At 40.4% G+C, this 25,094-nt stretch overlaps 1 protein-coding gene across 14 annotated transcripts in view; it reads right to left on the bottom strand.

Moving 5' to 3' along the window:
* Positions 1–5,536: 5,536 nt before the first annotated feature.
* Positions 5,537–25,094, bottom strand: part of Cd44 (CD44 molecule (IN blood group)) — an 86,576-nt gene continuing 67,018 nt past the window's right edge. For all 14 annotated transcript variants that reach the window (XM_013074940.3, XM_013074934.3, XM_021264358.2 and 11 more), the window contains 4 exons: positions 22,535–22,600; positions 18,920–18,988; positions 15,233–15,311; positions 5,537–8,656 (listed from right to left, as the gene is read on the bottom strand). In XM_013074940.3, coding sequence (XP_012930394.1) covers positions 8,452–8,656; positions 15,233–15,311; positions 18,920–18,988; positions 22,535–22,600 — 419 coding nt within the window. In that variant the 3' untranslated portion in view covers positions 5,537–8,451. The remainder of the gene's footprint in view (positions 8,657–15,232; positions 15,312–18,919; positions 18,989–22,534; positions 22,601–25,094) is intronic.

The raw sequence follows: 25,094 nt of genomic DNA, 5'->3' as shown, positions 1-25,094 counted from the left end.
GAAACTATTCAATATTTACACATATATGTCCTATTTATTTCACTTAAGAGTATGGCCTCAATGCGCAGCCATTTAGCTATAAATGTCTCTAATTTCTTGTTCTTTATGGCTGAATAGTAATCCATTTTATAGAAAAACCACATTTTCTTTATCCAGTCTCCAGTTGTTGGGCAATTGGGCTGTTTAAAAAGCTAATTTTAATTCTTCCTAAACTACTGTTAAAATCTTTTTCTTCTTTGGATTCTCCTATTTTTACCCTGACAGCTTTTCATGGCGTTACTTTCTTCAGTTTTTAATGAGATTTAAGAAATGCTGAGACATGGGGGAAAATAAACAGGAAAGCTCTTGCTGAGCTCCAGTAACCCAGCCCGAAGTTTGAATTGCTCTTCAGCTTTTATTGCTGAAAACCTGTCTCTCCACTTCTGCATGGATCAGTTCCCACTTTGTCAGTCCCAGCTCTCCTGAGCTAGACCCCTGGGATTTCATTCCCATCTCCTCTCTCTCCTCATCTAAGAGCCACCCTGAAGCTTGGCTCTGGCAAGATCTTTGTATAATAATATGCTGACAATAAAAACTTGTGTATTTCACCACTCCCTGGAAAACAGTACGGGGAGTCTTTCTTTCTTCCTGAGGCCACTTGAAATCTCAGGGTGGAGGAGGTAGGTTTGCAGGACTCCAATTCTTGGAAGGGTTTGGAAGAGACTCAGAAATTCTTGGGTCACCTTTGATTTCTTCCAAATCATGGTTCATATTCTCTCTAGGTTCCTACTGTATATACACACAAAAGAAGTGTTGAAGATGATCGTTTTATTTCATTTAATTATCCAGCAGTTTTTCTGGTAGAACTTATTATTCCCATTTTACAGATGAGGAAACTGCAGCAGGGAGTTGTTAAGTAACTAATATAAGGTCAGACATAAGTAAATGACAGTGGTTGGATTTGAACTGAGAATCTGATATTAAAGACCATCATTTAAAACTAAACATTAGCTGTCTTTCCTGGGGTTCTTGCCATTCCTCTTTAGAGAGTGAGGAAGGAGAAAGTATTTTGGACAAGACTTCTGGAAAACAGTAGTCACCACATGATGAGGTAAGCAGTCTGGAAGCCTAAGGGGGCAAGACTGAGGGGGCGAGTTATGGGGAGGCCTGACAGGCAAACTACTGGTGTTGAAGACAAGATGTTAACACAGGCAAGAAATAGGGCTTGAGGCTAAGGGGCTAAGCCAGACTCCTTCTCTCTTGACCCCAGGGCATCCTGGCAAAATTCGTACTTCCACATGACCGGGTTCTTCCCCTTCCAATAAATACAGCATCCATGAGGTTGTTTATGGATTCCTAAAGTAATTCCTTTGCCAATAGGACCTAAATGGTGAGTACGTCTTTACTCACTCATTCCAAAACCTGTCCAGGGATTTCTAAAAGCCTCCTCTGGCCCACCAGGCACAGAGAGCTGGGGAGTGCTTTCCTGGTTTGTGACATCTGGAGATGATCCCCAAATGTCGACAAATGTAATTTACTAAACATCTGACAATAGGCAATAAGGCCCATGAAGTCAGAGACTTTGGACCGAGCTAAGTTCTATCTAGGTTCTTCCACTTTCTATTTGTATGGTTTCAGAATGGTAATTAATTTCTCTATACTTCTAGCTGACTCATTTGTTGAAATGGGATAAAAATTTCATCCTCATTGGTTGTGGGGAAAATTCAGAGATGTGTGAACCCCAATGTTCTTAAGCGATCAGTAGCAGATGGTGAATTTTGCAACCTTGATTGAGCTGGGATTTCTGTGGTACATTGGAGATACAAAGCTGGATGTTGGTTTTAAGAGACCTGCCATACAGTGGGAGAGATAGGCCCATTGGCAAATTAACAAAATTTCAGAGTAAGAATTGTGGTAGTGTATAGTAGTAGGGGACGAGGTAAAAAGGTAGAACAAAAAAGAAGGAAATTAGCTCAGCCTGGGTAGTGGTCGGTTGAGGCGACCATTGAAGCCATGAGTGGATGCTCAGCTTTGGTTAATGTGCACCCAAAACATGGATGACCAAGATTTCATCAAGGAATGCCAGCTGTCTGCTTCCTGGACCCCTTGCTTTTAAGTCTTGCTTTGAAAACAAAAGACTTTCTATTAAAATCAAAAGGCTCCCCTCACAAAAATGCCTTGGATTTTGAAATAATGTGATTCTAGTCACCCTAGCAATATACATTTAAAAGCCAGAGTTCAGGAAATTGGAGGCAATGGTGAAGGGTAAGTTTAAGAACCTAAAGTGCATAAGTGGGAGTCAAAAGGTAGGAATTCATATATATATATATATGTGTGTGTGTGTGTGTGTGTGTGTTTTGGTACTGAGGATCAAACTTGGGACCTTCTGCTTGCAAGGCAGGTGACAGAACCACTGAGTTAAATCCCTGGCCCAGGAATTCATATTTTTGAGGTCCTAATATGAACCAAACACTGTCAGATACCTAATATCTTATGTAATTCTCATAGCAACCCCATGATGATTTTACTGCCCCTCTTTTACAGACAAGAAAACTAAGACTCAAAGAATTGAAGATGTATGAGTGGGATTGGATAGTTAATTAGTGGTAGAATCAGTTTTTAATTTTGATTCCAAATCTCATGGTTTTTCTATAGTACCAGGCAATTTTTCAAATATGTGTGTACACATGATTCTGCTCCTCCCATCTCCAAAAAGCCTGGCATTTATTAAGTTGTTTATGGTTCTCTAAATTAATGCCATTGCCAACACAGCTTAAACAGAGACTGTACCTTAAACATAAACATGAGAAGTACCCTTGAGTCATGGAATCCTTCAACATACTTTATTAATGGCCTTGATAATTCGCCTCCTTGTAGCTTTACTTTTTGCAACGTGACTTTGTGGCTTCTCTCGCTTTGTGATAACCTATTTTCCTTTAAATATGGGCTGTTCTTCTGACTGGCTTTGGGCAGTAAAATATGGCAGAATACTAGAATGCTATGCTACTTCAGGGCCTCTACCACCAGGATTCCTACCAGGTTAGACTGGTCATCTGGCAGCATAGGAGGCACATGGTAAAAGGTTCTGGGCATCCAAGATGAAGCCATCCTAGACCAGATAGCTTCAGCTAACCAATTTATAAATCGCGCACACATGTCTGAGTCAATGAGCCCTTCCCCAGGTCAACGGAAGTACCCAATGAGTTGACTCATGAGAAATAAGTAAATGTTTGTTGTTTTAAGCCGCTGATTTTGGTGTGGTTTTTAATCCATCAATAGTTAACGGATACAATCAAAAATTAATTTTCTTTCAAGTCAGAGGTCAATAAAGGCCAAGCATGTATTATTTCAATTTAAACTGATTATTCCCTGGACAATCGTTGGACAGCTGTCTTCTTGGGATCTCCCTCTGTCACTTCAGGAATTCCCGTTACTTTGTTTTCTGAAACTCCTGGCTTCCGCTTTCATGGTAACTCCCTTTATTTGGCAGTTCCAGTGGGACTCACCTGTTAAGAGTTGAATGGATTTATAGACGATGCATATCTGACATATCTTCATTCTACCCTTTTCTTAATTTGTGGGGTAGCTAAGTTAGAGGATCTACCTTGAAACAGTTCCCTCTGAATTTTGAAGGCACTCTGAAGGACCATCTACCTTCCAAAGTGGCTATTCAGAAGTGGGACTCTATTCGGATTCTTGACCCTCTATATGCTTATTTTTTTCCCCTAGAAACCTATAGAATCATCTCTTTGCTCCAAATGTTATGTATTTTTATGATATCATGCCTTAGTGTGTGGGTCTGTTTTTATCCATTGGAGTAAGCATTCAATCCTTAGTCAAGAGATTCATGTTCTTAAATTCTGGAAATTTTCCTTAATTTACTGATTAGATGATTTTTTACATGTTAGATTTCTTGGAGTGGATCTCAATCTTTCTGTTATTGGGTTTGTTATTTTTTGGTTTTTTTTTCGGGTACCAATTCCTGAACTCAGGACCCAGTGCTTGCAAGGTAGGAGTGGAGCCATTGAGCTAAATCCCCAGCCCCTGGGTCTCAATCTTTCTAATATATTCCCATTTCCATTTCTTTGTCTTTGCTCTATTTTTAAAGCTTGTGTCTTCTACTTTATCTTCCAAGCCTTCTGTTGAGTTTATTTTTAAATCTGTGCCTTCATATTTATATTTTAAAAGCTCCTTTTTAAGGTGTTGTCTGAATGTTCCTTGTTTGAGCATTGTGTCCTCCCTTCATAGATAACACTATCTCCTCTTACTCTACTGAGCCTATTAATGATCTTTTTAAAGAGGACTTTCTTCCATGAATTGTCTCTGACTAGTCTAAGCTGTCTTGTTTTCTTCAGCTCCTGTCTTTAATATTAGGTGTTTTCTGCAAGTTTCCAGCTCCCCTGGTGGTCACCCATGTGTAAATTGAGCTACAGACAGCTGATTGGGGGTCCTGCAGGCCTAGTGGGGTGTGAGATGTGACCTTCACTGCAAATTGTTTTGCTTGTCCATTGCCTTGGGGCACTGCTGTTTTGGTATCTTTAGGGTTTTTTTCTCAGGCCTATCAAATTCCCCAGAAAGCCTGAGCTTCCCCCTGGAAACACGCCTGGCTGCCAGTGTTCTGGGAGCCAAGGAGAAGGGAAACACCTAGAAGTCTCAACATTCCTTATGGAGTGGGCTCAGTTTGTCCTGTTGCCCCTCAGCCTGACTCTGTTTTGCCTACTCTAGAGAATCAATGTCTGGCCTTCTGCTAGAATTGAGAAAGCACAACTGTGTAGAGCAGAGAAGGGGGCTGGAGTTCTGACTGCTTCTTAAATAGACCTTAAGCTTCTTTCTAATCCAATCCCACCTTTCCTATCACTTCCAGAGTAGATAATGCTGCCAATTCCTGAGCATTTGGAGGATCCTGCCACATAAACTTGGTTATTTCTCAACTTTCCCCATTGCTGGTTTAGGATTCAGCTCTTCTATATTTGTTTAATCAGTTGTCAATTGACCACTACTTTCCAGCTTCAAAGTTTTATTGCTATTGTCTCTTCTTCCAGTATCTTCTACCTAGTTCATTCCTTTTGACAGTATGTCTTCACTGTCTTTATACGACCGTATGAAGGAATGGAAGTGAGAATGCCCACACTCCTCTCTTTAACTCGGAATCCCAGAGTAGTTTTCGGCTTTTAAAGAATTATCACCTCACAGCATTTCACTTAGTTTAAAAACTGGGATGGGCTGAGGATTTAGCTTAGTGGTTCTGGCGCCTGCCTTGCAAGTGCAAGGTCCTGAGTTCGATCCCCAGTACCCAAAAAAACCCAAACAAAACAAAACAAAAAACACACAAAAAAACTGAGGACCACACACTGCCTTTGAAAAAAATCAAACTTTCTCCAAAACAACACTTTAAGTCATGGAAACCCGTATAATTTTTCCTTTAGAAAAAATGAGTGTGAGGATTCAGTCACCTCTGAAAGCTTTGACTGTTGCTTCTATATTACCCAGACATGCAGATCATTCCAGTTCTGCCCTTCCCAACCTCCTAGTCCACCTTAAATTAGAGACTCCTGAGTCCATTTCATTTAGCCTTTTAATGTTAGCCTTTTAATACTTTCCAATAAGGACTTTCAACTTGGCAATAGACATATCATGCTTTCATTAATAAATATACAAAAACCGGAGAGAGGATGTGCTCTGAAAACTCAAAGTAATGGTAGCAATGGTCATTGTATGTACATGAACAATTGGCTAGTTTCTGAAAAATAAACACAAAGGACTTACAAATGGACATACTTACAACATCAAACTGAATGGACCATGTTATTCTTTTCTTTCTTTTTTTTTTTACTGGAGACTGAACGCAGGGCCTTTGGACTGAGCTACATCCCTCCCACCCCCCTTTATGAGACAGGCTCTTGCTAAGTTACTAAATTGCTCAGGCTAGGCTTGGACTTGTGAGCCTCCTGCTTCTGCCTCCCAGAATGCTGGGTTTATAGACGTGCACCACAACACCCAGTTTGGGTCATGTTATTCCTGTTCCTACGTGCATTTTACTCTTCCAGAAAAGTTGGATATTTCTACTCTGCAGTAAAAGGATTAAATAAATATTGGCTACAAAATTGGCTCTTGGTGTAATGGTTCTCAATGTAAAACTTTTTGAGATGTTCAGTTGGAAGAATCCATTTTACTAGGCTAGAACCTGTAAAATATACTCTTGAAAGTGTCTTTGGCATCCTTCAAATTTTTACCCAGAGTTAATTTAAAGAAAGCCCTCAGGAGACATGAAAGATTTATCATTGCAGGGAAAAGTACATCTTAAACTCTCAGGCTGCTTTGCAAGATAAATGCTGGCTTCCTACTTTTATAAATAAGATCCCGTTTAAGGACTTAGCCCAGGTCACCTGGCAGGTCACCGGCAGGAAAGACACATAATCAAATTGTGCTTCAAGTGTCATGGCTGCTATGTCAAATCGTCTCCCACGCCAGCTTGTTTGTTGGGACTGTCTAGAATGGGTGGGCAGTCATCTCTATCTGTGAGATTTGCTTGACTCCGTGTGCCCATAAGACAATCTGAGGGATGAGTAGAGACCAGGTCCTGGAAAACAGGGCATTTTAACACCAATGGCAGCAACAACTCAAAGTGGTGTGATCTCCATTTTCTTTTAACTTAAAAAGAAAGAAAAAGAAAACCAAGTAGCTGACTATATAACTAACTGGTCAATATATTCACAGAAGAAGAGAAAGGAGTTTTTTGAAGATCATGGCAGGGGTACAGGGAGAGAGGACATAAGGAGGGTAGGAAGACCAGAGGTTTGGAATGAGCATGGAAGGCTTGCAAATCTCTGTATCAACCCACCACTGATCTAAGTTAGAAGTTGTTTTCCTTCTTCTTTTGTTATTTAAGAAACATTCCCAATTAAACTTATCAATTTAGGCAACAAGTGATGTTTCTGGATGTTTGAGGAAATCAGATCCCAGTTTATAGAACCCTTCACTGTATAGATTCAGTCTCTATGATTATAAGTAGTCTTTGGGAGTTCCAGGACCAATGAGACATCCTGACTGATGAAGAAATGTCATGAAAAACTTGCCAACTCGGAAAAAACATGAGGACAGAGGAAAGAGCCATTATTCACTCATTTAGCCATAAACCTGCTCATCTTGTGATAAGATTCCAATGGTGGGAAGCCCTGTAACTTGGGATTCCCCACATGCTTAACTCATCTGGAGGGGCAAGTGCATACAGACAATGTTGAAGTATAAACAAATACAGCCATAAATAGTCAAACAGGATTTACAGAGCATTCCACCTCACCAGCCTGTGCCAATCAGTTGGCCCCTGACTCTTCTTTCATTTCTATTGGCTTCTCTTTTTATAACAAGATGTCAAAAGGCACTTTCATGTTACTTTTGGAAATCACTAAGAGAATGAACATATGAGAAATTGGACTCCACAATGATGGGTTATGCACATTAAATGTGACTTTTCAAGGCCTTTCAGAGGAGAGAAACATGGCCATTAAAACTCAAAAATGGCAGAAACTCTTCTGCTCACAATTCTGATTCCAGAAAAGAAGAGTAAGCCTTTGGACATCTTTGGAAATAAAATAGTGCTGTCTTCCTTGATCTTCTAGGCAATTTAGCAGAGTAGGGGCAAAGAGGCTATGAGATGAGTTTAGGGAACCATTCTCAGATCTTTCTGAAGAGCTACAGAGATCTGGACCTTGCAGTTTAGAAAGTGAAAGATCACAGCACGAAGGTTAAGATGGAAAAAGTACAGAAGTTTATTGTGAATTAGCTTAAACCCTTTTGTTCCTCTGACAAAGAAACCTGGGGAAAAATCATACTGATCAAAGGACGTTCGGGGTTTAATATTTCAAAAACACAGATAAATAGCTTACTACAGATAAATAGCTTCACCCTTTGGGTGTCTCCCCGAAGCAACTCATAAATTTCCATGGAGTCTGTATGAGAGGATGTGTAACCAGTATACTCCAATCTCCTACCCCACTGGAAACCAATGACCCAGGATTAGGCTACTGGAGAGGCGATATGGACCCATTCAAATTTCCTCCCAGGAACCAATCCCTCCTGGCCCCAGGAATATCCTTGGCTGCTGGCTGTTACCTGGCAAGTGGGGCTTGGGGGTGTTGAGTATCAGAAACATGAATTTGTGGCATTTAGAAGCCATCCATGACATACCCCAGGGGATAAAAAGACCTCTAGGTAGAAAGCAGAACTATCAAGTTCTTGTGGATTATTAATTGGGCTCTCGTTTCACAAAGCAATGTTATTTTTATCAACTGGACCTGACTTTAAAAAAAAAAAAAAACACAAAAACAAAAAGGAATAGAAAATTTTATGCTAAAAATAGTTCTCCAATAAAACAATCAGTAGCACATTGCATCTGTTAAGTGTCCCAGGTCCCTGTAATGGTTGTGTCTCCAACTATGTTTTTTTTTTGTTTCCAAGATAATGGTGTAGATCTTACACCCCAATCTTCATGTCCACATTTTGCAGGTTCCGTGTCTCATCGGCTGTCATAAACTGGTCTGGGGTCTCTGATGGTTCCTTGTTCACCAAATGCACCATTTCCTGAGACTTGCTGGCCTCTCCGTTGAGTCCACTTGGCTTTCTGTCCTCCACTGCTCCATTGCCATTGTTGATCACCAACTTTTTCTTCTGCCCACACCTAACAATTTAAAAGAATTATGTTAGAAAGGGCACAGTGACTCAACCATCACCGTCATGATCATCATCAGTGATCATCACCATGGTCATCACTGCAATTTCTGATGGTCTTAATATGTGCTAATCCCCAACTTGTTCAATACTCTCGCTACTTTATCTTACTGAATCTTAGCAAGCGATATTTATCAAAGTGAGGTTTATGGATTAGCAGCAAAAGTAACAATGTGACCTTGTGAGAAATGCAAATTCTTGGTCCCACCCCAGACCTACTGAGTTAGAAAACTCTAGTCCCAGGATCTGAGGTTTAATAAGTCCTTGGGGAGCTACTGATGCACAAATATGAGAATCAATGTCCACAACTCTGGGAATCCAGTGCTACTGTAATCCCCTACTATAGTCAAAAAGACCATCGGGAGCTGAAATTTCAGGATCTTCTCCATGCTACTGAAAAAGCAGTCAGAGTCAGTCTTCAAACTACTCTGATTCTCAAGTTCTAATTCTCCTTCCATCATACTGCACAATGGAAATGTCTGCCTCTTGTAAGCACTTCAGCAGTTCCTGAAAACTTAGATAAACCATCAACACGGTCACTATAAATCATTCTGATCTGCTTATTCAAGAAAGTCCCACTACTTCCTCTCCCGTCAACACTTTGTTGGCCTTGTCACTGTTACTTCTGCACTTAGAGAAAAGAATCAAATGACATCGTTCTAGAAACATAAAGTCATTGATTTGTCCCTAACATTGCTTAATTTTTGTATAACCCTGGATGTAGAAGATTTAACAACCTAAGACACACTATTCACTGTAACGTTAAGGTTTCTCAGGAACTACTCGAAATTCAAAAGCATAAGAAGGTCTTCTATGTGAAAGCATGACCTTGATCTTGACCTTGAGAAATGTCATACCATGGCCTCATACCTCCCAGCCTGATGCAATGTTTCCTCTTTCCTGTAACACAATCACTGCCACTCATGCAAAATTACAAGCAAACTGGGAAGAGCAGAGATGAACTACCACTTATTAAATACTTCCTGAATCCCAGACATGTTAAAAGTAATTTCTGTTATCTTTACAATAATCCTGCAAAGCAGCTTTTCTCCCCATTATACAGCAGTAGAAACTGAGGCCCAGAGAAGTTTAATAACTTCTTTGAGGTCTTATAAGGGGTAAGATTGACAATAATCAAACCTAGACCTTTATGACAAGCCAGGCTCTGCCTGGCTCTGTCAATGCTGCCAACCATCTGGAGATTTGGAAACAGTATGAAGTCAGGATTGTTCACTTTGCCACTGGATGTTTGGAGTTGTAGAGACAAAGCCTCTATTATTTATTATCATGGGCTGTAGGGGGCCCTGCCCCCCCCCCCCCCGCTGGAACTCTTGAGTGCCTTCTACAGACATGCCCGGGCTTGTTGAAGATCTACCCGGCAACAAAAAAGTAGCCCCAGTACACTCCTCTTGCTCCTCCCCTCTCGCCCTACGGTATATATGTTGTAACAGCTTCCGTAATAAACGAGACTTGATCAGAAACCTGTCTTGTCTCCATCTCTCGTGTCCCCTGTCCCCTCTCATCCTCGCTCCCCCTCTAGGGTCTCCGTTGACTTACCCGCGGGCCGAGACAATGGGCCATTCCTTGTAGAACTGCCAAAGCCATAAACTTTAATCTCTTGTTTGGGGAAACAGAAATTATACCTCCCCAACAGGAGGTAGATCCTATATCCTCTGGCAGGAGGCTTTGTGAAGGGTGGGAAAGATGCTCGAATTGTGATTTATAAGGGCTGGGAAGATGGATGGAGGCCACATAGACAGTAGGGTGCATGGTCAAGAGCAGAGCGTTGAAGGTTTGGATTTGAGACCTTAGAGTTATGTGACTGGGGGTTGACTCCCTTAACCTCTCTGAGCCTGTTTTCGAACCTGTAAAATCAGGCCGTTAAGAGAATCGATCTCACAGAATGGCGAAAAGCCCTTCACGCAGAACCTGAGACTCAATAATAAATCTATTATTATTATTTGTTGCTCTAATGAACAGTGTGGGTTAAGGAGAATAAGGCCTTGGATAAGTACTTAGAACAGTATCTGGAATACAGTCACCATTCAAGAAGTGCTGGCTGAGGAGTAGGGGAAGTGGGAGGGGTAGGGGAAAGAAAAGAAGGGAAAAGAAAAAATATGAGAAAAGGAACAAAATGGAAACAAAGTCTTTGTAAACAGGGAAGGGTGGAGGTGGGTGAAGGGTGGGCAGGGAATGAGGAAAAAATCAAAACCAAGATATATCACGTAAAGGTACAAGCTCCCAATGATGAATGTAACTGTACTGTATACCTAAAACATAACAATAAACTTAATGAAAAAAAAAAGAAGTGATAGCTGTAATTGTTAATGCAACTAACTTCACTAGCTTCTGGCTGCCTCCACCTACCTTGTTTTATGCACCCTGAGGATGGCTTAAAAGGCTAACTGCAGACTACTGCTGCTTGTATTATTCCAAATTCTCAGGTGGTACCCTGTGTTCTTTGGAGAAACATTGCCTAACTGAAGTAATTCCTATTTGCCTGTCCTATGGATGGTTGAGAGATGGGAACAAAACATTGTAGGAAAGTCATGAAAAACTGTGCATGCAAGTGGGGTGAGGATTAATATTAATCTAATTGAAGCTGATTTTGAAAGTGGCAACACTTGAACTATAGAATGTGGGAATATCGTATTGGCCCATTTCCCTTTGGATTCATGCATCTCTATTATCTGTCTGAGTTATTTCAGGAAGGCAAAATGATTCTCATAAAGAACACAGACCAATATTGAGTTCTCTGGACATTTAATATGTACCTTTAAAAGGCAAGTTCTAAATTTTTAAAATATTTCTTAGTTTTAGGAAATTAGAAGGAATATGAGAGCTGAGGAGGCTTCGACGATCATCCAGTCCAGCTTCTTCATTGTGTAAACTGGACATGGAGTCCAAGAGGTCAAGGGTATTATCCAAAGCGACACGTACAGCTTGCTGCCAGAATCACAGTTGAGATTTTCTATCTCCAAAGATCAGAGAACTTCACTGAATTGAATCTTGCTACCTTTGTCTCCTCTTCCCTTACATCTCAGGGATTTTCTGGGCACACAGAGACCACACAGTGCAGAAGGACCCAGACTGAGATCTTCCCAGGCTGGTTGGATAAGCTGGATAGGGTTTAGAATGCAGATAGCATATGGGTTGTGTCGCAAAAGACTTGGGCAAGTAATTTAACAGCTGATTTCATGTCCCTTCTACAAGAAAGGGACATGAAAATCCTGAAAGATATTTATGGATTTCTTTTATACTGTTTTAGATCTGTACCACCCCATATAAGTAGCCACCAGCCACATGTGGCTATTTCAATTTAAACTGAATTTAAACTGAAATAAGCAAAAATAAAAATTGACTTCTTCAGTGGAAATAGTCCCATTTTAAGTGCTCAAGAGTCTCAGAGGTTTAATAGTTAGGGACCAAACATTCCTATCACTGTGGGAAGTTCGCTTGGAAGGCGTTGTTGTAGAGGACAGGAAGAGGTCGGGGCAGACTAGACTGTCGCATAAAAGAAAGAAAGCATTTCTAAATAGAGCCGAATAGAGAGAACCTTCCAAGCAGAAAGTGGGTGACCACCCTTTGGGTTTACCGAAAATATGATTATTCCCATGAAAGTGAAGTCTGGTAGGGCATTTTCTGCACAGTCAGCACAGAGGCATCCTTAAATCACTCCTGTTTTCTGAAGCCTTCTGTGGCAAGGACCTCATGCCTTTTCTCCTCTTCAGACACATCTTTCAGAGGAAGGCACCCAAGAACTGCTTCTTCGGGCCTTATTCAGGATCTACTAACCCAACTGACTGCTACAACAAAGTGCTCTTAAGGAGAGCCAAGAAAGTACAATCTCCAGGGGAAAGCCCTAATTCATGGAGTCTGATTTCATGAAGAGCATCAAGGAAAGCTGTTGTGGGAAGAGCTGAAGAAATTGTGGAACCCCCAGTGAATCAGTGTCCTTCAGATGAGGTGATTCACAGAGCACTTTGAAGCCCACAGCCAGTCCTGCATCTCAACATAAAAGTGAACACTTTTCTACTTTCATTCTTTCAACTCTAATTCCTGTGATAATGACTGGCTCTGAGGCTGTTCTCCATTAACAGTTACTGGCCCCAGTTTAGCAGTGGCCCTATTGCCACTAAACCTCAAGATTCTTTTAGAGAAGGGATGGTACTTTTCATCGTCTCTCCTCTCTTCTTCACCAGTGCTAACAGTCAGAGGATCCACTCCAAAGATGCCTGCTGAGGGCTGGGGATTTAGCTCAGTGGTTTCGCTGCCCGCTGTGCAAGCGCAAGGACCAGAGTTCGATTCCCAGTGCAAAAAAAAAAAAAAAAAAGGCCTGCTGAATAAATGAATTCCCTTTGGAGGCCCTATTTCCAGCTAAACTTTCTTTGATGGAAATAGGATTCTGTACATCTCTTACATATCACGCTCAAAGCAGAAAGGCCCCAGCCTTCTAAGAGGATTAGAAATGGGCTGTCAGCTGTAGGCACACAGCATACATTCAGGGGCCTGTGCAGCCCTTAACCACTGCATAGCAAATCTGTTTTCAATTATCAAATCAGGACACAGTAATTTATGGCATCCAAACAACTACTTTCCCGGTGAGATACTTGCTGTGCCGAATCCTGCAAATCCTGCTTGTCCCTGTTTGCCTGTTGCTAGGGTGACTGCTGGTCTTGAGAGGAGGGGGAGGGGAACCGTGGGGCTCCTTCTCTGCTCTGACAAGACAGGGAGCGACTGGGGAGCTAACCAGCCACAATGTTCCGACTCCAGCTGCTCTGGGGACAGTTGAGATGCTTCTCAGAGGGCTCCCCACGTCGACAGCATCCAGGCCAAAGTTGCCATGGTGACATGTGCAAAGCTTATAGACTGTATGTGCGAGCCAAAGTGCTACATTCGAGGGCCAGGAATAAAAAGGGCTGATTTCAAACAATAGGAAATTCATATTTAATTAAGCAAAAGTAACCCAAGGGAAAACAAGGAAGCCGGGGCTAAGTATAAAGACTCTTTGTAAGGGCTTCCCCAAGTCCCATTTAAATTCAACTAAAAAAACCAAACCAAAACAAAACTCTTTCCATTTAGTCCTAGGAGCCCATTGGAAGTCTTTTAGATTTTTCTCCTAGTTTCTGTTCCTTATGGGAATCAGCTATCTTGACTATTTTTTTATTATGCCACAAAATACATAGATAGCAACACAGCTATTTGGCTTTACTATAGCACTTTTATTAACTTGTAGAAACATAAAATGGCATCATTTGATGTCTTCAGATAATTAGAAAACCTGTAAAGGCTGTGCATGGCACTGGAGTTAGATGTCTATTGCTTTTTTTTTTTTTTTGGTACTGGGGCTCGAACTCGGGTCCTTGTGCTTGCAAGGCAGGCGTGGTGCCACTGAGCTAAATCCCCGGCCCTCTATTGCTTTTTAAAAGCCAACAACAGAGTTTATAATTCTCTCCAGGGCTTCTCCCAAACTCAGGGGCATTTCCTGGCTTGTGAGATGATTGACATGTGTAATAAAGGTGGCCCTGCTTGGAACTAAAACTCTCTTCCCTTCTAAGAAGCAGTCTCAAGGGATGGCTACAAAGAGTTAATGTTCCTGTGCGTACACTCAGAGAAAACAAACTTTTTTTTAATTTAAAGGTAGAAAATGTATTTATTTAAAAATTTATTTATTTAAAGGTAGGAAATTAGACTCATAGCTTTAAGATACCTCTGGCTAAAGTTCATTTTCTCTGTTGGCGGAATGATTACTACTTTACTTCACTTTAAGTAGCATTATTTCTGGAGCCTGGCCATGGCGCAAGCAGGTATATGCATCCTGACTTGGAGCCAGCCAACTTTGAACTAAAACCTCTACAGACTGTAAGCTTAAATAAACTTTTCCTCCTTTAACTTTGGGAGTTGGGTACTTTGTCTCAGCAATGAGAAAAGTAACTAAGACACTTTCTGAAAGAAAGTTCTTCATGGTTCTATACACCTTTCTGTTCAGAAGCTCTTCCTAGGCAATAATCTGAACGCTTCCAACTTCAGTTTTCAGAAAATAGAAAATAACATCATTATAAAAACAAGCAACAAACAAAATGAAAAACCATGGTCTGCTTCAGGTAAGGGTTGTGGACAGTTAGTTCCATGGACCTCAAATGGGCTGATGGCAGTGACTGATCAATCCCTGAATCATGAGACATTTTGTGTATTGTTAATGCACTTAATAAATCAGTGAGTGAGTATATATTTTTATATGCCTTTATGGTGAGATATTTTGTAACTTTTATCAGAGTCCCCAGTTTAACCCTGAAAAAATTAAGAACCATGAGATTCAACCAATATGTAAGAGTCCAAATAATTTTGCTAAATATTGGGATTCTTGTTAAATGAGACTCCGGGCTTGTGTCTGAGTTTCTCCATTTCTAACAAGCTCCCAGGGTGCTGAAGCCTTGCAGGGATCACACTCTGAGCAGCAAGGATGTAAGGCCTCAGTTTAAAAGATGTCCTTCAAAGTCACAGGCCCCAACGAGCAGTCTCTTACCTTCTCCGACTGTTGACAGCGATGCAAACAGCAAGAATCAAAGCCAGGGCCAAGAGCGATGCCAAGATGATGAGCCATTCTGGTGTGAGTGAACCAAAAGACATGTGTGAGCATCAGAAATACACTTTGTAAACCAAAGATGCAACTGGGAAATTGACCTGGGCTAAACAAGAACTACAGTCAGCACTGCAGAAAGGCTTGACCAAAGGGTCCAGCCAACCAGCATCTCATTCTAAAGGAGTGATTTTGCTACAGGAGTTTGTTCCATAGACCTCTTATACTAATCTTTTATCATCAGTTAGGATTTTCAAGTCCCACCTGGAGAAATAGGTTTCCAAAAACATATAGAATGAAACTCGTTGAAATTTGTAGATGCTTTTGGTGAAATATTATTAAATAGATTAAAGGAAATTTATGCCTCCATTGAGAGAAACATGCCTTTTCTGTATGAGAACATTTGCCTTCTATTTTATTCAGAAACAAAAATGGAGAGCCTGGGACAAAGAAAGGAGGAAGGAAGGTAAATTTGTAAACATTCATGGAGGGTCTTTCGGGCCTACTTGACAAAAGCCTTCAAAATATTCATGTTTCTGATCCAGCAGTTATACCTCAGGGAACATACAGGACCCCAAATTTAGCTGCAAAGATATTCATTACCATATTATCTGTAATAGTAGAAGTTGGAAGTAACCTAATATCAAATAGTAAGACATTTGCTAAATAAGTCAAGATATATCCATTGTATTATGATAAAGGGAAAATATTCAATAACATGGAAAGCTGTGGTCAACCAGGAAGGAATGCTGACCAAGCAGCACGTATGGTTTAATGCCATTTTTGTACATAGATTACATTGCAAAATGACAGGAAGAATGGGTATTACAATGATAACATAACCACGGTGCTTCTGGGTGGTGAAATAATACACAATTTACACTTTCATCCATTTGTTTGGCTGTATTTTCTAAAATGTCCTTGATAATCATGAGTTATTTATGGGCTAATAAATACTTTATATGTTTTGAAATCAGGGCTAATAGGAGTAAAATATGACTTGGCAAGTTGAATCCATTCAGTGATGTATGTGTGCAATGAGTCAAGACTTGAAGGAAGTGGGAGGGCTAGGGGAAAGGATAGAAGGGAATGGGATTAATGTGAGAAAATGGAAAAATAGGAACAAAATCTTTGTAAATAGGGAGGACTGGAGGGGTTGAAGGGAGGGCTGGGCAAGGGTGAAAAATAAGAACCAAGAGAGATTATGTAAAGGTGCAAATTTCCAATGATGGATGTCATTATATTGTATACCTAAAATGTACCAATGATTAGAATGAATAATCGATAATGCAAAATAGGAAGAAAAGGTCCAAAGGGGTAGGGGTAGTGGGACGGGCAGGGGAAAGGAAAGAAGGGAAAGGAAAAGTGCTGAGAAATGGAAAGAATGGAAATAAAGTCTTTGTAAATAGGGAAGGGTGGAGGGCGTGAAGGGAGGGCTAGGAATGGGGAAATAATAAGAACCAAGATGCATTATGTAAAGGTACAATTCCCAGTGAGAAATGTAATTGTGTTGTATACCTACAATGTACCAATAAAAGACTTTTTTTAAAAAAAGTCTGCCCTAATTATTTCAGGGGACTGTTATAAAAATCAAATCAGAGATTAGATATCAAAGTTTAGAACTGTTAAAATGCCTAAGTTTGGATCTTTTGTGCTGTTCATAGAACATAGAATCCTGGAATTTAAAAAGAAAATTGTGTAAAGCTACTGAAATACTGCTTTGGGGTAGGGAAGTGGGGAGGGGTCTGAGACAAGGACTGTGTGGTTCAGTATCAAGAGAGGGGCCGGACTCCTGCCTGGGTCTTGTCTACCTGGGATTCAGGTTCCACCGTGGAGTGAGTTCAGGACCCTGGCTCCACGTAGTGTGGACATGTGTTGCCATTAGGGAAGGTCTCTATGTTCTGGGGAGAATCTCCCCCTCCCTTTGATCTTACGATTGTGAGCTGACTGCTTTGTCAGCCTCAAAAACACGTTTCACTGCATAAACTCTTTTAATTCTACTTCACAGGTGAAGAAAGTCAGGGACAGACATGTGTCCACATCCTGAACTCCTATCCTCTGTGATTTATTGTCCTTCTACCCATCTACTGAGTGTCTTTTCTTGGAAAACCCTGAGAGGGGCTTAGAAAACAGAAAAACAAACACCTGTGCCTAGTCCTATGAAGTTTCTGAGGAAGGAGGGATTATATTTGCCTGAAATGTAAAGGAAAGATTCACAAAGGTTTCTTTTAGTTGGGTTTTTCCGTGTGAGTAGGAGTTTGTTATCCTCCATAGTGGGAAAAGGGCCCATGGGCATGAAAAAAGCAGCGGATCTGGGAATCAGAGATAATAGCCAAACACAGGGCTCGTGAGTGTCTGAGGATGTGGGTAGCCATGCATGGAACTTGGAGGCTATTTCTGCAGATGACGAGAAGCCTTGGTAGAGAAGCTGCATTTTATCCTCTACACCAGAACTTGCAAACTGGTGGCCCCAGGGGTCCAGATTTGGCCCCCAGGCATTGGCCCATTAGTGTATAAAATTATTTTAGTTCACTGCCAACATTTTAATAAAGTAACGAGATTTTACAAAAAAAAAAAAAAAGACTTGAGAAAGAAGAAAGGTGAGAAGTCATTCACTGTCCACTTCTCTTTGCAAGTCTTGGTTTCCTCCCATTTCCACTTTTGGCTCACCTCAAGGAGGATGACAGGAAGCCAGGTACCATTTCTGTTCTTCTTCCCCCCAATCCTGGCCTGGTCTCCAGCTCTGAGATGTCAAACACTCACCCTACTAGGACAGGAAGAACCCTATGCCTGACTGCTGCTGTGTTGCTCTTGTCCTTCCCTCTCTCTCTCCACATGCTCTGCCTTCAGGTGTGCTTGGGCAAGCCAAAGCAAAGGAGCATCACATATCCCATATTCTTCCCTCTCCCCAAGGAGGCTCAGTTTGGAGACTTCAGAGGACAGGAGAACTAATATTAGGGTATGCCTTCCTTTTTGCAATCTCCCTTTACAAATGTTTGATTTTGACCCCAACCCCAAAGAACAATTTGCACCAGATGCCTTAAAGATCGATGTCCAGGATAGCCAGGTGTTCCAGATGCCTCACTGTATAGTTTGTAATACTATTTTCTGAAAATTTTCTTCCAGCCTGATCAGTGGACTGCCTCTCAAGAAAAACTAGTTTGGGAACCAGAACAACGATTTCACTCCATCCAACCCAGATTGCTCTTTTATCCCCTCTGTCTGCAATGTGAAAATTACATGCTTTGCTTTGGCCCCAGTAATAAAGGGGAAACTGGGCAGGGAAAGAAAGGACTTGAGTATGACACGGAGCCCTGGGCATGATTACTCTCTCGGGAAGGAAGCTTTGGTAACTAAAGGGATACTTCCCTGTGACAGGCCAGGGACAGGTTTGAACGTAAGTTCAGTTCCTCTATGGAGCCCAGGGGACCAAGGAAAAGAAATGTTCTACCCTTTCTTGGCAAGAGGTTAGAGTACTCTCATGCATCCTTCAACTTGCAAAGAGAAACCAACAGGTTCAAGGATTGGGCAATTAGGAGTATGTACACTTGATTAGGTCTCTTCTTCCTTCCTGGGACATTTTGAGAAACTTGCTTTAACCATGTTTTTCCTCCTGTACAGTTTGAAACTCACCTGGAATTTGGGGTCTCCTTTGAGGAGGAGAGGGTGTGCTTGCTCCAGCTCGAGTCCCACTTGAGTGTCCTAAGGAGATAAGCAAAAAGTTGTCTCCTCCCAAGTTTGGAATGCACTGCTAGGAGTTCCAACCTCCAAGATCTACATCACCAAGAAGCTATTTATATATTGCAGCCACAGACATCTATAAAGTATTGTGCAAAAGATTAGCACCCCTAAAAGGTCAGTGCAATTAAGGCTAAGGCTTAGATGTGTTATATGTATGTGGGAACATGAAAATCTCAGGAGCAGTGGTTTGTGCAGTACTAAGACTTGTTTCTAGAGCTCGAAAGTCATGGGTTCGAGCTCTACCTCTGCCTCTTGCTAGTAACTTGTGCTAGGTAAGGTTGTCTTTGACAAGTCTAGGTTTTCTCTCTTATAATATAGAGATAGTAAGATACTGCACTTCATCAGCATTTTACAGAGGTTCAAAGAAAGAAGTGCACAAACATGGTAACTGTATGTAGTTGTTATTTCCTATGTTTAATGTAGGACCTTGCTTCCCAAAGTGTGACCATCTAAACCAGTACCAGAACCATTGCTTGAGGGCTTGCTGGGAATACAGAATCTCAGGCTTTATTCCAGACCTACTGAATCAGTATCTTCATCTTCATGAGATTCCCCAGGGGATTCAGATGTGCCAGAAAACCCAAAGTGAGCCCAAAAATCACATCCACTATCATCACAGAAGTAAATATGAACACCGAGAAATATAGGTTTGGGGGCAATGGCCTTTACTTTCAATGAAAAATCAACTTATTAGAGTCCCTGCTAACTCACTAGTGAATGTCTGACTTTTGTTAGAAAAATGAACACTTTTCTACCAATAAATAACAAAATAAGGAAATGAACCAAAGAAACCACCCAAGTTGGGAGGAAGCATTGCAAAACAGATGCTCTACAAGTCAAAACCACAGGTGGCTTCTCAAAATGAGGAAGGCATCAAGTTTTAAAAGAAACATCTAAGACATCTTGCTAAGAGGCTTACCTAAAACTAAAGCTTCATGGTTATTTTGTTTTGTTTTGTTTTGTTTTTATATGTTTCATCCACTAGTTGAGAGTAAAAGTTGAAAATGTTCCACTAAAATGAGCTTTTTATCTCATAGCAAATGGGGACATGCTGTAGTATCCTCCAGGCCACCAATGGGAGAAAAACCTAGGGAAGTCTGTTTGGCTAATTGGTGGATGACAATGGTAGGCTTAGATATTCAAACTTTGGACTCTGTAGAACAGACACTAAAATCTTGATTGCAATGGTTATTTGGGGGTAGGAGGGCTCAACAATTTGAAGTTTTTGTTAAAACTTAAAATGGAGCAAAACAAATTCTTACCAGATGTCTGGCTGTTTCAGCATACACCCTCTCATTTTGACAGTGACCTTTTATTTCACAACCTCAAAGGCCTCCAAGGCATTTTGCCTACCTGTTCCCACTGTGTTTGGCCATTGGAAGGTTTTCACCTGAGATACTGGCCAACTAAACTGGAGATCTTTGGTTTTGGAAACCACCTAAAAGGTACCATCATCTTTGCTGATCTTTTTTTCTGACTCATAGCAGCCTTTGATATTCAAAAGACAGGCCATTAATAGATCATATCTCTTTATTTTGATTTTCAAAAAAAGGGCTCCAAGCAAGTAAAGATCTGGATGTGTGCACAACAAAATGAAACTTCTTGTTTGAACAATATACACCTGCATGGGAGCCAAACAAAAGAGATGAGGGCCTGCCCACCCGATTCTCATTTCAAGCAAAAACCAAAGAGCATAGGCAAGATACAGCAGGCTTCTCTTGTGCCCTAAAGATCCACTAATCCAACCAGGGTAGAACCAACCAGGAGAGCAAGTTCTGCAAACCAGGAGACTGAGCACTCTGGTTGGAAGATGAGACCCAACCTGATAAGTGCGAACAGTGATCATTCAACTGGCTTCAACTATGAGAAAGACAGTGGAAGATAGAGCTTCTTAAATTTTAACATGTGCACAAACCACCTGGGAGGAGGAACTTGGTTAAAATGCAGATACTGATGCAATGTCCCCACAATTGGCCAGAGATTCTCCATTTCCAACAAGCTCCTAAGTAATGTCTCTATTGCTGGTCCAAGGACCATACGTAGAGTAGCTGGGGTCTGTTGGCTTTAGAGAGCATGGCTCTTAATAATAACTTCCTACTGTTCCCAAATACTTTCCCATTCCTGATACCTTGTGCTCCTCAAAAACACTCCAGGAGGTAACTGAAATAGATGATCTGATCTTCTTTACTGATAAGGAAACTGAGGATGGAACATTAAGTACCCTATCCAAGGACCCCAGTGAGTCTCAGACTACTGCCTGTACTTCAGAAGCATTTCTAATAAACCCTATGTCCCAGGGTAGAAACATAAAGGGTTATTATTGTAGCCATCATGTAAATATCCTTCTTCAGATTAGCTTTAAACCTGGAAGCAACCTTTGCTCCAACTTGGGCATGCAGGGAAGGGTGATAACTTATACGGATATGAGTCACTTGCTTTTTGTGATGCTTGGGAGATCACAGTAGGTGGGAATAGCAGAACCTCTCAATAGCCCCAGGACTAAAAGGTCAGAAGTAAACCTCATGTCAGACTTTGCTGTCTGAAGTAACATTTTCAGGGGGCGTGATCTGAGTCAGAGCAAACAGGAATCGATTTAATAATGCATGCCTGGCAGTAGTTAGTCACTATGGTGCTTTCTCTAGCAATGGAGAGCTTATGAAGGGCAACAGGAGACCCTGGGTTTAAACCTGGCTCACTAGTATATCAACTTGGCAAAGTTACTTACTTTATCCAGGATTTAGTTTCCTCATCTGTGATATGGGGACAATAAGAGTATTATGTACATCATGGGGTCTCTAGGATAATTAAATCCGTTATTATCAGATGAACTCTAAATTTGCTGAGAGTGGCTATCCTTGGACTACAGAAATATCAGTTTAATATGGTCTAACCTAATGCAGGTAAAGTGTTTTGGATAATGTTACTTACATTCACATAGTAAATTCTCAAATGCTTGTTACTGTGCTACGTACCAGAGATTGTGCTAAGGGCTTTACATGTATTCTATCATTTAGACTTTGAAACAATGCCCTCTGACAATTATTATCCAAACTTCATTAGGAAATTGAACCTCAGGCCCTTTAAGCATCTTGCTCCTTTACTATGTAGAGGAACTGAGATCAAACACAAGCTATTCTTATTTCAAGACCCATGCTCACGGTCACTCTGGCACAGGGCAATGTTAAATTGGGACCCTACTTGGATTCTTCCTGATCCTTTCAGATGAAAGACTTTTCTCCAGAGCAGTAGTCACCGAAGTCCCAGAAGTATCAGCATTACCAGGGAATTTATTAGAAATATAAATGCTTGGGCTCTTCCCTACACCAACCGATTCAAAACCTTTTCAGGGTGAGGACCAGAAATGTGATTTAATAAGTCCTCTCTGTGATTGTAATGCCTGCTAAGAGAGTATCATTCCCTCCTCTAGAGACACTGACTCATACTTTATTAGTAATCATCAAGTTGAATGATTTTAGCAGTAAATGACTAAAGCAATTTCAAACTCACCATCAGATTTCGAATCACTAGTAGTATGGGAGCGTTCGTTGGGGTCTATGAACGTGTCTTGATCTCCTGTAATGGCCAATGAAGGGAAGTTAGTCCTGGGTCTCTGCTCACTCTGCAAGCTGCATTTCCTTATGCTGTATTTTCACAAGTCCATTAAGAAGCTTAGTCTTTTAAAGGTAACCAAGAAATGATGTGAAAAGAGTCTTGACTGGATTCATAACATGAATTACCACTCTTTGTTTAGCTCACTGATGAGTGGGCTACAGACTCTGTCAAAATTAAGGAAACGGAGGCAGCACAGGCCATTTAAAACCACACCATAGAACGTGTGATTTTGGTAGGAATTCAAGAACAGTGGTGTGAGACACTTACACTAAAATATTATGATGGATTCGCAGGTCTGAGGCTGAAACTAGGCAATGTGGATGTTAAATAAGGACTATAAGAATTAGACTGAGGTGTGTGATCACTGGAAAATTGTACTCTGGCTCAGGGGATGAGATTTTTACAGAGATTTCTCTGAGCCACAAAATTGGACTGTATTTAAGCAATACCGGGTTTGAATGATGTAAAGATTCAAAAAGAAAATCCAGAGACTTATTTAAAGTAAAGCGAAAAAAGAGATGATAAGAGGATAACATGTAGAAAATTTGTTCCTGGGTATTAGAACAAGGTCCAGATAATATTTTTTGAAAATTAAGCCATATGTTGGACATCAGTAATTAATATAATCTCAAATATCCATTACAGGAAGGCTTTTAGATAGAGAAAAACTCATGAGTTGCTAAAATCTAAATCCATAATTAAAAATTTAGATTTGACATATGGAAATTCCCTGACTCCTCCCCAAACCCTCAACAATTTTAAAGCATACTGGAATCTTTAAACTCACACACACAGAGTTCAGCAGTTTCACAAACTGGATGTAGTTACTGATTCTGAAAATGCATATAAGGAATATAGAGTAGCTTGATCATTACCATTTCCTTGATTAGGAAAGATGGAGATGGGTCACTTGTAATCACTCTCCTCATTACATTAAAGACACAGATTGCTTTGTTCCTGGGCTGAAGGTTAGAATAACAGAAAACAGCACGAACAAGAATGCCACGTTGATAGTTCCATGATCAAAATCACCATCACTAAACCCAGCACCACCACTGCCACCACGATCACAAATGCTTTAGTTCTTAATATTAATGAGCATAAAGATTGAAAAAAGGTATAGGCAGAAATATACATATATGAGTGTTTTGGAAGGAAATTTAAGAAGAGAAGGGAATGTCTTACTAATTATTGAATCCATGGAGAACCATGAAAAATCCATCTATATCATGACTTCATATGCAAATATAGAAGAAATACCAATTTGGTAGAAAGAATTTTATTTGCTAACAACTAGGCTTTATGAGCCTTCTAGGATTATTAAAATTGCCATTGAATATTTAAATACATTAGGTTGTACAACAGGCCTTGCTTTGCCAAGAGAAACTAGACTGAACTGTAAGATTCACTCCTCCAGAAGAAAACTGACAATGGTACTTAGAGTTTTTAATAAGGGAGAGCAGGATTATGCTTCACAAAACACTAAGTAATATAAAGGGGCTTTGTCTTTCCAGTACTGCTGATGTCAGTATTTTTTAAACCATTTTCTTTGAAGCCCTAAAGTGGGCAGTCCAAAGGAACAACACCAAGCATGTGACATCCTGGATTTTCTTGTCCTACCTTACTCAGAACATTGCAATTGCTCTCTGTTTTACATACAGGATTCTCTTACGATATATTTTTTCTTTTGGGGGGAGGGGGATCTCTACTATAAACACAATATGTGTTAATGATTGAATAGTTAGAAGCACTTGAACAATTGGTACTAGAGGAGAGAAATCAGTTTTTAGTTTCTTAGCCAGTTCTTCTTTTTTCAGTATCAGTTTCTTAATGCAAACGGAGGAAGAAAAAACCCAGCAGAGAGGACTGGTTATTTGAGCAGTCTTATTCTGGGTCCCTGTCAAACTTCATGGAATAAACCATCTCTTTACCATTACAATAAAAGAAGTGGTTCCTGGGCCGGGGATTTAGCTTAGTGGTTCCTCCACCTGCCTCGCAAATGCAAGGACCCGAGTTTGATCCCTGGTACCAAAAAAAAAAAAAAAAAAAAAAAAAACCAACAACAACAAGAAGTAGTTCCTATTGTTAATATTAGATTTAAAAATGAAGTTTTAAATGCATCATAACTAAAGAGGTTTATTCACCAACCCATCACCAAAAGTAAAATTGATTAATCCATTACCAAAAATAAAAAATTAAGAACAAAGATTCTTATGTTGAGTGAAACTTTACTAAATAAGCAGGATTTATTAATTGAATCCAATGAAATTGCTAACATACAATTATTTTGATCCATAAGAATATTATTTTCATATGGCTCACCTTGATACATCACAAGGTGAGGAATAGAATAAGAAATTCTACCATAACAGCCAACTCACAAAAATAAATGGAAAATATATTAATAAATGGAAACATTATTTTACCTCAAGTAATTCCAAATTTCCTGGCACCA

The sequence above is a fragment of the Heterocephalus glaber genome, unplaced genomic scaffold (assembly GCF_053883595.1).
Source record: "Heterocephalus glaber isolate CG9 unplaced genomic scaffold, H.glaber_assembly_v1.0 deba00000594, whole genome shotgun sequence".
Lineage (NCBI taxonomy): Eukaryota > Metazoa > Chordata > Mammalia > Rodentia > Bathyergidae > Heterocephalus > Heterocephalus glaber.
The sequence above is the reverse complement of the archived record's forward strand: the minus strand, read 5'-3'. Positions and strand labels throughout refer to the sequence as shown.